This window comes from Nanorana parkeri, unplaced genomic scaffold, assembly GCF_000935625.1.
Source record: "Nanorana parkeri isolate BGI_ZX_2015 unplaced genomic scaffold, ASM93562v1 scaffold647, whole genome shotgun sequence".
Classification (NCBI taxonomy): Eukaryota; Metazoa; Chordata; class Amphibia; order Anura; family Dicroglossidae; genus Nanorana; species Nanorana parkeri.
Window position 1 is genome coordinate 99,128 of NW_017306915.1, and position 13,565 is coordinate 112,692.

The window sequence follows — 13,565 nt, forward strand, 5'->3', positions numbered from 1 at the left end:
CCCGACCTAAAGCCGTGTAAGGGGCCCCGAAATTTCTGAAGGCTGCCCTGATGAGATCATATAACACATATAAAGTATAACACATATAAAGCACCAATTTAGAGATGATTGGAGCATCTACAGCAGAGTGATACACAAAAGAGATACATTATTGTTAATAGTTAAAGGTACTTAAATGCATTTTAAGATTTAACTCCTGAGTTTAGTGTCACTTTAAGAGTAAAGAGCTGCCCGGGTGCACTCTAGATAAAGGCAATTAGATAAAGACAGTGAAGGAAACCAGGCAATCAGGGGTCTTGTGATGAGGCAACATGAGATAGACTATATTTACTGGGTTGGTATCAGCATACCAGCCCAATTAATGTATCCATGTTTCCTCATCAAAGGACCTGTGAGTGCCTCTTCTCCTTCACTGTCTGTCTGTCTAACTATCTTTATCTGTTGACCCTGACAGTTACAGGGGTTGGGGGAAACCAACAAACCATATAACACTGTCAGGAGTGCGCACATTGGTCAGCTTTTATTCATATTGTTTAAAACTTTAAAAAAAAACCTGTTGCTGTGGCTGTTGAAAGGTGTTCGGTAGAGATGGACTTTCATTTTCCTCTGTCCATTTAAGACTACCCTGTTCACAGGATGACATAGGACAATGTACAATGAACAGTGTTGTCACCCTCTTAAAGTAAGTGTAACAATTATGGATCAACTGGTAAGATCAACAGGTAATAAAACTATGTTACAGGGAGGGACTGTGTTAATGTTAAAGGACAAAATGCAGCATTTACAGCACATTCAGAAAGTATTCATCTCTACTATTCACTTAACCCTAATGGACATCTCTGGGGAGACCTGAAAATGGTTGTCCCCTGACGGTCCCCATCCAACCTGACTGAGCTTGGAAGGATTTGCAAAGAGGAATGGCAGAACATCCCCCAATGCAGGTGTGCAAAGCTTGTGGCGTCATACCCAAAAAGACTCGGAGCTGTAATTGCTTCCAAAGCTGCTTCAACAAAGTACTGAGTAAAGGGTGTGAATACTTAAGTACATGTGATATTTAATTTTTTTTTTTAAATAAATTCACAGACATTCCTAAAATTCTGTTTTCACTTTGTCATTATGGGGCACTGAGTGTAGATTCATAAGAAAAAAAAGGATTGAAAGAAGTGCAGTATCACACTGCAACATAACAAAATTGAAAAATGTGAAGGGGGTCTGAAAAATTCCTGAATGCACTGTATGTCATTATATTTTTACTTTGTCCATAGTTCCACTTTATTCTGAGCAGACAGAAGGAGTAGAAGGTGGAAGGGAACCTCACGTCTTAATGAGACTCATGGACAGAAAGAGTTTGAGTTGTATTCCTGCAGCCTGTGTCTGCCTCTAGGCAATATTCCTTTTAAACAGAGACATTTCCATCTGCGTATGGAAACAGGACTTCTGTACTGATTGTTAATATACATTTACACACAAGAACCCACATATCGAAAATTCGTGGAATGTTCAACCTACCAGTTCATTGACGGTGACCACAATGACCACAATTCAGCACAGTGACGTCACAAATTTCTTACAAACTAATCTACATTCTCATTAATATTGAACATGGCTTCCTCTTCAATGAAGGCAGCTAGTTTGTATGTAAATGATAGGTCTTGTCTGCCTTGTGGGTTGTATTTGGAAATTCCAACTAAAGAATCAATCAAACGTGGAAATTAAATATATAGTTAGTGGTTTCCATATTCTGAAGCTCTTAAATTATTTTGGAAAATGCATTCTAATATAAGACTTCAAATAAATGTAGATTAAATCATAGAGTTGCTAATAAAATTAGACATTTTACATGTGGCTTTACTAAACAGTCCTTGTTGTATGGTCACCGTTATTTTAGGTTAAAAATCTATCTACACCACAAAACGCAAGGCCGCCGGTGTGTGCTGACAGAAACAGTGCTGATGTGCTGATCCCGATGCATCGCACTGTTTACTTCTTTTTTAGAACGTTATTTAAATGAAATGTGACATTTCCTTCAGTTCTGCAACCTGTGCACAGTGCCATGAGGTTATACTGTGTTGCACCATGATGCGCTGAAAACAAAGTACTACATACCGTGCACCGCAGTGGTGTAAACTGGGCTAACTGTAAACAAGGCAATTTGCCTTTTTATTGGGATTGAGCGTAAAAAGGATTCCAGGATCATTGTAAGTGCCCCTGTCAGAGTTAAATGTCTCAACCCTCTACCTGCCACTGTTACTGGGTAGCTTGGCCTGTTAAAGGAAAACTATGGGGTCAGTATACTGAGCTTAGGGTGACGGGAGGAAGCTAGTTTGTGTCCTCCCGTTACCCTAAGGAGAACTATGGGCAAAAGCCCTAACCCCATAGTTCTCCTTTAAGGGCCTGTTGACTGGCAGAACGGACGGGGAAGGGGGCAGGTACAGCTGGCTCTGCCTCTAGATAGGCAGAGCCAGCTGTCACTCATGCAGCCGGGCGGATGCCGACATAATTGTCGGGATCCGCTTCAGCTGCGGCGTCTCAGTATACTGAGCTTAGGGTGACGGGAGGAAGCTAGTTTGTGTCCTCCCGTTACCCTAAGGAGAACTATGGGCAAAAGCCCTAACCCCATAGTTCTCTTAACTGGATCGGATCTCTTAACTGGATTGGATCTCTTAACGCGGATCGGAGGGGGGAATCCAGCAACTCCCCTGTCATGGCAGAGAGCCGTGACAGGATCGAGAAGTGAGCGAATGCTGGTATGTGTTCGCTCACTTCCCGATCTACTGAGCCGACCTGTGACAGACTCATTGTCACAGGTCGGCTAGAACTATGAAGTGAGTGAAAAGCACTCACCTCATAGTTCTCCTTTAAGGGTCACGGGAGGACACAAACTAGCGTCCTCCCGTCACCCTAAGCTCAGTATACTGAGATGCCGCAGCCGGGACGGATCCCGACAATACTGTCTGGATCCACCCAGCTGCGTGAGTGACAGCTGGCTCTGCCTATCTAGAGGCAAAGCCAGCTGTACCTGCCCCCTCCCCCGTCCATTCCGCCAGTCAGTGCTGGAGGATCGGACAGGGGAGGGGATCCCTGCAGGGAGCCGTGAGTCACGGCTCTCTGCAGGCACAGGATCGAGAAGTGAGCGAGCGATGGTATGTGTTCGCTCACTTCCCCATCTATTGAGTCGACGTGTGACAGTTTCATTGTCACACGTCGGCTCGAACTATGAGGCTGAGTGATTTTCACTCGACTCATAGTTCTTCTTTAAAGGAAGTTAAAAAGTAACTTACTGGCCAGATCAACAGGTGAAAATAAAAGGTAAAAAGCCTAAAAAAAGAAAAAACTAATACAGCCATCCCATCTAAAGGTGCCCATCCACTGGTCGAATTTTGGTTGGTTTTTAATGTACCGCCCGAAATTCGCACAGTGTGTGGGGCTGCCGGCTCCCTTTTAGCAGGCATTCCTCGATCAGCTGATCGAAGGAATTGGCTGGAGAATTTTCGATTGATCAGAGCGGGCAATGAGCTGCCTGCTTTGATCAGGTATTCTGACAGAGAGATTGATGAGCAGCTGGGATAATCAGACACTCCTGTTCCACAAAAATGTAACACCAATGCGGCATTGTTTTTTGTGCGTTTGTATGCGTGGGTCCGGCGTGTGTTTTTTTGCACGTTTGGCACATTTTTATGCATGTGAAAAGGCGCACATGAATATGTGTTTTGACTGGCATCTCAAGAAATGGATGACCGCACATACAAACGCAAATGAAAATGTGCAACATGCTTTTGCCGTGCGTTCCCTGGTCTTTCCTTTGAGGTCTATGGGTAAAAAGCTTGAACATGCCAAAAAAGCTCATGTATTGTTTTCTGTGTTTTGCTGCTCAGGTGTGAAAATGGGCCATTGCAAATCATGGAATTTCTTGTGTTTGGTGTTTAAAAGTGCTTTTTCTACTGCTCAATAACGCCAAGGTGTGAACCAGGTCTAAAAGGCCACTGGATGGAATATCACAACCAACTCCTGAATGAAAATGCAGATGATGCCAGTGAAGCCACAATCATGACCATCCAGCAGATGGAATCCACCATGAAAATGTTTAAAGGGCCTATAAAGCAACATCCATGCTCAACTTTGCATTAAAAAAATCACGGTTATCTGAATGGATGGTCTAGACTAATTCTTTATAACACAGTTATTGGTAAATCTAAAGAGAATTGTACAACGATTGCGCAATCAGATTATAATGTGTGTGACAAACTTCAGCCTTCTAGCCCATGAGCACACTCAGGCAAGTATCTTTAATTGTGTAATTGTAAATGTAAAAAACAAATGCCTACCATTGGGAAAGCTCCCAAAAAACTGAAAATTGTATCATACTTACCAGTAATTTTCCTTTCCTGGTGCCTATCCATGGCAGCATACCTTTGATAGCTCCGCCCCTTATCCCTGCCCACAGGACCAGTGTAAATGTATAAAAGAGAGAGAGAGAGAGACCCCCCTGCATTCTTATAACTATATCACATCAGAACGGGAGGGTAGCTGTGCTGCCATGGATAGGCACCAGGAAAGGAAAATTACTGGCAAGTATGATACAATTTTCTGTTTTCCTGGTGCCTCCATGGCAGCATACCTTTGATAAATAACGAGCTGACAGGGTGGGTAGCTGCAATATATTTATTGAACAAAAGGAGCCTGGATGGCTTGTCTGCCAAAGTCCACGGTAGTCAGGACCAGTGATGGGCTTGGGCGTGTTCGCAGCTCCACATGCCGAGCCCGCCAGGAAGCTGCGTGCGCAGCGCCAATCACAGGTACTGAGACATGTTCCCGGTCCGCAGCTGCAGAGATCGGGAAATGTCTCGGTGCCTGTGATTGGCGCTGCCAGCATCCTGGCGGGCTCGGCACGTGGAGCTGCAAACACGCCCGAGCCCATCACTAGTCAGGACCCCTGGGTCGATCCTGTAGTGGCTGATAAAGGTGTGCCGTGACGACCAGCTGGCAGCTTTACAAATAGTTTTGATCAGCACCCTTGTCCGAGAGCCCCTTGTAGAGTGAGCCGTTACCCGCCCGGGTGATTGCCTGCCCGCTTGTCTGTAAGCTCTCCCAATCACTTAAACAATCCAGGAGGAGATAGTTCTGGACTTCGCCTCTTTCCCCGTGAACTTGCCTCTGGGAATTACGAAAAGATGCTCTGCTAACCTGAAGGAGTCTGTCAGATTCAGATAGTACTGCAGAGCTCTAGCCACATCTAGTTCATGCAATTCTAATCCTTGTGGACAGTCTGTGAATGATGGCAAGACCCATTCCTGTGCCAGATGGAAAGGAGACACTACTTTAGGAAGAAAGTGAGGGAGAGCACGTAACTCCACTCTTTCCTTGAAAAACACGAGAAAGGGTCCCTGGTGCCCAAGGCCTGGATCTTCGAAACTCGGCCTCCCGAGGTCATCGCCACCAGAAAGACCGCCTTCAAGGTAGTGTCCCACAATGAGCCCTTTTCTGTAGGGGCAAAATGTGGTTTTGCTAACATATGCAGAAGGGGCAAAAGGTGGTTTTGCTAACATATCCCATTGGGGAAAACAGTGTCTTCTGGGAGGATGGATTTTGAGAACTGCTTTAAGGAACTGGACCATTAATGCCTGGTCCGCCCACTTGATTTTCGTGACTGCTGGGATGGCCGAGATCTGAACTTTTTAAGGAACTTAGACTCAGTCCAATATCCAGCCCCTTTTGCAGAAAAGCCAAGAGATGTAAAGCGGGAGGAAGAGCTGGATCAATCCCTTTCTCAGCGGCAAAGTCTGAGAACTTCCACCAAATCCTGTCATACGTGTTCGTAGTAGAGCTTTTTCTGCACTTTAGCAAGGTCTCTATAACTGCCGAGGAACACCTTGAAGCTTCTAGTTGCCACCTCTTAACCTCCAAGCATGAAGGGACAGCTTGCCTGGACATGGATGATACGATCCCCTTTTAGACAGGAGCTGCGGAAATATCGGCAGAGGAATCCGAGGGCAAGTGCTGAGGTGTAGAGCCAGGGCAAACCAGGGTCTGCGTGGCCAGTATGGAAGAATCGCTATCAGCGTCACTTGTTCTGTGCATAAACGTACTAGGAATCTGAGAATCAATGGCACCGGGAGGAAAAAGCGCAGCCCATCCTGAAGTCCCAGGGATGCGACAGAGCATCCACCCCAACCGCAGCAGGATGAGGCCACCTGGATAGGACGTGAGTGACCTTCTGGTTGCCTTGGGCCGCAAAGAGATCTGCATGAGGTAGGCCCCACAGACAGACTAGCTGATTGAAGATGTCTGAATGTAGCGACCATTCGTTGTGGTCCAGAAAGATCCTCGAAAGACGATCCGCTTCCAGATTCAGACAAGCCGGGAGATATACTGCCCTGAGTTCCTGGAGGTTCTTCTCCGCCCAAACTATAATGGGCTCCACTTCTCTGAGAAGAGAAAAGCTGTGCGTTCCCCCCTGCTTCTGGATATATGACACCGTCGATCTGTTGTCCATCCTAAGCACAACAGGCTTTCCTCGCAGACTGGGGGTTAATGATGTCAGTGCCATGAATGCCGCCCTGAGCTCGAGGACATTCAACACCATCCCTTTCCTGCTAGAAGGACCATCTCCCCTGAAATTTGGTATTCCCATTTAGAGCCCCCCAGCCTTTGGCGCTGGCGTCTGACGTCACTGTCACCCAAGGGAGACAGTGACGTCTCCCTTGCTAGCGGCCGGTGGTTCAGCCACCACCATAGGCTCCTGCTCATAACTGTGAACAAAATTCTTTGGTGCATCGACTCCTTTCGCCATCAGACAAGGAAACCCCTTTGAAAAGGTCATACATGCCAGTGTGCCCAGGGAACCATTGGAATGCAAGAGGTCATGGAGCCGAGAAGGCTCAAACATTGGGAGGCGCTCATGGAGGTGGAGAAGATCACCTTCTCTACCTTGGACTTCAAGGACTCTGCCTTCAGAGGAGGTAATGAGACAGAACTGCTGATGGTATCGAAGTTTGCTCCCAAATAGGTCATTCGTTGGGAGGGTACCAGTTGGCTCTTTTGAAAGTTGACCAGCCACCCGAACTTGGCCAGAGTGGACAGGGGGATCTCCCTGTGCCGCAACAACCCGGCTTCGTCGCTGGACAACAGTAAAATATTGTCCAAGTAGTGGTGTACACGCAAGCCTTGTTCTCGAAGAGGAGCCAGGACGGCAATCAGTACCTTCGTGAATGTGCTGGGAGAGGTGGACAGGCCGAACGGTAGACTCACAAATTGCAGATGTAGGTTGCTGATTGCAAACCTCAAGTATTTTTGAAATGATGGAAGAATGGGAACATGAAGATACGCATCCTGTAGGTCTACGATAGCATCCAGTCCACCGAGCGGATAGTCTATATCATGGTTTGAAGTGATTCCATCTTGAATCTTTGCAAATGGATATGCATGTTCAGCCGCTTTAGATCTATTACTGGTCTCCAATCGCCAGTCTTTTTCCGGACCAGAAATAAAACATTCAAAACCTTTCTGAGTGAGGAACTGGGGACACAGCACCTTGTTGCAATAGGGAATGGAGATAGTGTAGGAGCACCTCTCTCCTCTGGGGCGAAGTTGGAATTCTTGTGGGTGAAAACGAATCCTGTGGGGGTCTCGACTTGAAGGTAATGGCCGTGGTTGACTGTTGAGACTACCCACGGATCTCGCACAACTCTGCCCAAACGTGTGCAAATCGATGAAGCCTGGCCCCTACTGCGCCCGGTTGAGCGTGTAATTCGTCAAAAGGGCTTGGCGGAATCGGGAGGGGTCAGCACAGGCTTCTACCTCTGTTGTCGCATAAAGGTAGCCTGGGTGCCGTTCCATCCTCTCTTCTGGTCCTTTCCTTGGCGAAACGGCCTCGAAGCGTTAAACTTCGTTTGTCTAGCAACAAATTCCTTCTGGCGTCTAGCTTTGCGATCTTGCAGGATTAACCCCGACTTCCTGCCAGTCACCCACGAGATGGCCGTCTGCAGTTTTTCTCCAAACAGGGACTTCCCATCATAAGGGAATTTGCACCACGCCTGTTTGGAGGACGGGTCCGTGACCCAGAGTTTTAGCCAAAGAGCTCGCTTTGCAGTGATGGATGCAACATAGACCGAGCAAAACTTCTGATAACATCTATAGCGGCCCCGCCCACAAAGTCCGCTGTCAGCTTGAATTCGTCCAAGGCCTTTATAATGTCATCTTTTGGGACGTCCTATTGTATGGCTGCCTCTAAATTCTCGATCCAAAAAGAGACTGCTCTGGATACGGAGGTGAGGGCCACAGCCGGTTTGCATGCCGCTCCTGCCATCTGATAGGATTTCTTGAGGTCTTGGTCAATTCGTCTGTCAAGAATGTCCTTGAAGGAAGTGGAGTCCTCCATGGGGAGAATTACATTCTTCCCCAAGCGCATCACCGCGGCATCTACTATTGGGGGGGCATCCAAGGAGACCGCATTCGCATCTTCAAGCGGGTACAATTTATGCAGACGATTACCCAAAGATTTTCGCTCGACTTTTTTCCATTCATCAGAAATAAGTCCCTGAATCTCCTCCATGGATGGAAAAGAGGACACCTGTTTCTTCAGAAAAGGGAAGAATTGCCTATGCTTCGTCCAAAGACCAGGTGCCTCCTCCCAATCAATCACCTGTTACACTGCCCTGATATATGGTTGGACCAGGGAAAATTAAATCCAGACGGATCCGAATCCTCATTCGACGAAGAGTCAGAGTCTTCGCCCGCCTGCTGCTCATCCATTGAGCTAGACCCCTGCACCGGAGGAATAGCCGGAGCCAGCTGACCCGGAAGTATAGAGTTTTGTGATGCATGCGGTTGTGACACAAAGGGCGTTGAAAGGCCGACTTAGAACTCCACCAATGATTCACGAAGGACATCATTAAGGAATGAGGCCACCAGTGCACCGTGATATGTCGCCCAGGCAGCTCGCACACACCAATTTGTCAGGGGAACTTCCCTGCATGAATGTTTGCTAGGTCTGCGTGAATGCTCAGATGATGGAGAAAGGTGACGCCTTTTTGAAGACCTCTTCCTTGGGGAACGTTCTAGTTCTCTCGGGCGGTGTGAGGCCACAGACTGGCCTGAGTGTGCACTGCTGCTATGCGCACAGCTTGGCGGAAGGAGAGCAGGATGGGCTGAGGGGACAAAAAAGACATAAAGTGTCCATCAATCACTGCACTCTTTTTTTTTTCTTTTACTTACCAAAAAGTTGGTCCCCTACCTTAAGGTGGTTGGCAGATCTTGGACAAGCGGTGAACGGCTCATAACGAAGGAGAAAAACAGCCACACCAGGCAGATACTACAACAAGGATCAGAGGGAGTGTAGACACAAAGAATAAATAAATCAATAAATAAAGACAGCAATAAGAGAATAGGACTTCCCTCACTCACATACTCACCTCAAACAGCAGAGGTCAGTGTTTGATGGCACAGAAAAACGAACACCAGCTCCATGCAGAGAGGGCACCATGCTGCCAGACGTCTCCATATAGCAGACCTGTAATCAGCCCTAAACAAGGAAAATAACCCTCCCACACTACAAACAGGGCAGTTGCCCCCATCTAAAATGGCGCCCGGCCGCCAGACTGAACTGCGCATGCGCGGGCAGTCGGCCGCTGCGTGCGGTTGACGTCGTCAGCCCTGCCAGTAAAACAGGCAGAGAGAGGGGCCGCCGTGCCTAGGAAGTAGCCTGAATGAATGCTGCCAGGTGAGTTTAAGCAGGAGACCCAGAAACAGGCAGAGGGGAAAAAAAGACAGGATGACCAGGAAGAGCACACCTACTAGAGGGAAGAGAGGAGGAGTGAGAGAGAGACCAAAAAAAACAGGCAAGAAAAACACAGCAAATGTTGTAGACTATCTGCGACTGTAACCATCAGACTGAGCATCACTGCAATGCCTGACCATTCTGTTTAGGATGCATAGGACTTAAAACGAGCCCCCAAGATCGCCAGAAGGGGCTCCCAGTCCCATAGACGCATTTAGCAGTCAGGGAACAGTCAGAGAACAGGGACTGCACCTGGGAGAGGCTTGAACCCAGTTGGGACTGCGTCGATTAACAACACAGAGGTAGGGAGGACATGACACTGGTTGTAGGTCCAAAGATGTGAGGACAAAAAAAGAATGCAGGGGGGTATCTCTCTCTTTTAGATTTACACTGGTCCTGTGGGCAGAGATAAGGGGCAGAGCTATCGGAGGTATGCTGCCATGGAGGCACCAGGAAAATTATATTAAGGTGGTGCAGACAACCTTCCAACTCTAAATTTGAACCCAACTGCTCTCCAGTCTGTTGTGGTCATTTGAGGAGAACCTCACAGGTTTTTGGTATGTATAACCTGATTAGATATCACACGTATCTTCACAAAACCCTACCCTCAGCTAGCTTTGCTGGGTATATGTTAAGACCATTTCACACATAACCTTACAACTAGTGTAGCTTATTTAATTTTTTCTGCTAGACTTACTATTACTAGTCAATGGAGGAGCACCACCTCCCAGAATATCTCTGAAGTCTCTAAAACGTCAACACGCAATGCCATGATAAACAACTGCTGGCCTACAAACACAACTCGCAATGTAAATTCAACCTTTACAGGGACACATGGGTAACATATTCCTTAGCCCCGCCCTTCTAAACCAGGGTTGTTATCTGGTTTCCTTAGGGGTGCCTCAGTGCCATGCCTTACCATGGGGCAGGCAGGCTCCTGATGTGAAGGGGGAACTCTGATATGAAAGGGGGCTTCTGAAGGGGGGGTGCTCTGATGTGAAGAAGGCTGCTAATGTAAAGGGGCTTTGATGTGAAGGAGAGCTCCTGATTTGAAGGGGGGCTCTGATGTGAAAAGGAATTCTATTGTAAGAAGGGGTAACCTGATGAGAAATGATGTGGCTCCTTATGTGAAAGGGGCTCCTAATTTAAAGGGGGGGCCTGGTGTAAAGGGGGACTCTGATCAGAAAGGGGGGCTCTGATATAACACGGGTTCCTGATTTGAAGGGGGCCCCCATTTTTTGTGTTTTTGCAATAAATTCCATATTAGACCCCTATCTGGAATAAGGTTCTGGTATGGATTTTGGAAGGGCCACATTTTAGTCTGGGGTGCCTCAAGATTCCCATTTATCCCTCTACTTGTCTGGAATGTCTTTTACAATTACTGTCATGGGGACAATACTCACAGTCATTATGAACCCCACCCCTACCCCTTCCTCCAAACCCCCACCCCATCCAAGTTTTTCCTTCCTGACCAACCTCCATGCTTTCCATCATTCTTTCTGGTGTTACTGTATCGGACAAGAATGAGTTATTATACTATTCTACCATATACGGAAGATGATTTCCTGGTTACCTTCTCCTGTTTTTACTGACAATATTGTACTGTCATGTTGGTCCTCCCTCGCTTGTAACCCAGTGATGCTTCTCTCCCTATACTTGTACAAAATGAATTCAAAAACATACTGAAATGAAAAACAAAAAAAAGTGTATAGAAAACGGGTTAAAAGGAAGTCACACATGAATAATGTTTATTACTGTTTTACACTTTACAGGTGCAGCCCCAGTCAGGACCAGATCACAGAATAAACATATGATCTGTACTTACAATGCTGCAGCTACTAATCACAGTAGCAGCCACTCTGATTGGCTATCAGGTTTGAAAGCGAACCAATCAGTGATGAGCATTTTCCCTTTAATAATTATATCAGTGCCGAATGACCTCTCAGGGATTATTTTTTATTGTTTATTTCATGCATCCCCTCCTGTTCTAACCCGTTATTGTCACTTTTGCAGGACAGCTTGGTCAGCATGTAAGTATGGAAGAACTATAAACATGTAGATACAAGGTTATCCAGGGTCAAAAACCACAAATAAATCTGTATTTCTGTTCTGAATTTCCATACCTTCTATCCTGCTCCTAATCACCATATCCATCTAGAAGTCTGTAAACTTATTGAAGACACCCATAGTAAAGGGATGGGCAACTACGGCCCTTCATCTATGATGGAACTACAAGTCCCATGAGGCATTGCAAGACTGACAGTTACAGGCATGAATCCCAGGGGCATGTTGGGATTGGCCAGAATCGAGACAGAATGCACTGAGGCCTGTGTGTAGTGTCTAGCCCTTGTAGTTAAAGCTCAGCTAGAGGGCCAGAGATGCCCACCTTTGCCATAGACCAGTGGTTCTCAACCTGTGTAACCTCAGGACCCACATTTGTCCTTGGTCATTAAGTTGCGACCCAAGTCGCACTGCACTGGAATGCGCGGCATTAGGGTATCGCGTTTTCCGGTGCGTGCGTATGAGCTGTGGGTGCGAGGTGCATTCGGGGTGTCATTCAAAAGAATGGCAACGCAACACACCTGCCACACCAGAAGGCATGGTAGGTGCCCTCAAAAACACTGACATACATACACATGGACCCAGTCTCCCTACCTTACGGGAACTGGAGTGGATCCTCAGCCCGGGGTCCAGTGTGGGCCGCTGTGCTATGATCCCACCTCAATCTGACACTCGGCACTGGGCAGCATATTTTGAATGGCTGCTTGGCGCAAAAACTGACAGTGCTGCGCTAGGGGGAGGCAGAGGACCCTCTCGCCTACACAAGTGGAAGGCATGTGGCGACCCACTGAAGACGGGGTCGCGACCCACTTTTGGGTCACGGCCCACCAGTTGAGAACCAAGGCCATAGGATGTACCTTCCCAAAGCACTGACACAATTTCACTTGCTTGAGCTACCACTCTCACAGAGCCTGCCTTCTGATCTACAACTCAGCCTCTGAACAATGTAACATTATCACTGCTTGCTGGCAGCAATGCATGATGGGATATGTAATCTTGAGAAATTTAGATTGCATCACACCCAACAGCAGGGAAAGAGATGCAAAGCACACTGGGAATCCAGGAAGTTGATGGAAGTGATGGGCAGATTGAGGGCAGCACTCACTACATAAAAGGGATTTTTAGGCTTTGCTTGTATTATCAGAAACATCTCCAGTATGTATTCCTATTACAATGCTGATGTTATAACAGGAGAGGATATGCTCCTTTTATATGCTTGATCCGATCATTATTATCCCGGGATTATTAATACCAGTAGTGATCACTTATAGTTCACAGCATCCATTTTTTTGGGAATAGTGGCCCTTTACCAAATGTGTCCGTTATGTTTATGACTAATGAACTGGAGTATATAGAGTATATAGTATCTGTTTGTTGTGAACCTGCCAAAGACACAACAAGGTCTTCACTGTGACTGCTGTGGAGGGAGTCTGCATGGAACTCATTCAATGAAGTTCTTTCTCCGCTGACAAATGACAAATGCAAGCTACAACGTGTACTCTAAAGGGCAAGTGAGTCACACAGAGTATGGCAGCGTTCAGACCGAAAATAGATCTGGAGACACTTGGATGACGAGTCTGTGTGTCTTCTGACATGGGGACTCCTTGGCATGGAACATACAGTGTGAGGACAGGAATGATGGCTGACATTCCTCTGCAGGAGGTGATTTGCAGCCCTCAGCTCAGTACAGTTCAGATTCACTCTCACTGCTGCCCCAAGGCCCCTCTGT

At 46.9% G+C, this 13,565-nt stretch overlaps 1 protein-coding gene across 1 annotated transcript in view; it reads right to left on the reverse strand.

Annotated features, from left to right (window-relative positions):
• MXD4 (MAX dimerization protein 4) overlaps positions 1–6,246 on the reverse strand; it is a 12,725-nt gene extending 6,479 nt beyond the window's left edge. The window contains exons 1-2 of the mRNA XM_018563272.1: positions 6,087–6,246; positions 5,319–5,481 (exon numbers count right to left, since the gene is read on the reverse strand). Of these exons, the coding sequence (XP_018418774.1) occupies positions 5,319–5,481; positions 6,087–6,246 (323 nt within the window). The remainder of the gene's footprint in view (positions 1–5,318; positions 5,482–6,086) is intronic.
• Positions 6,247–13,565: the final 7,319 nt, after the last annotated feature.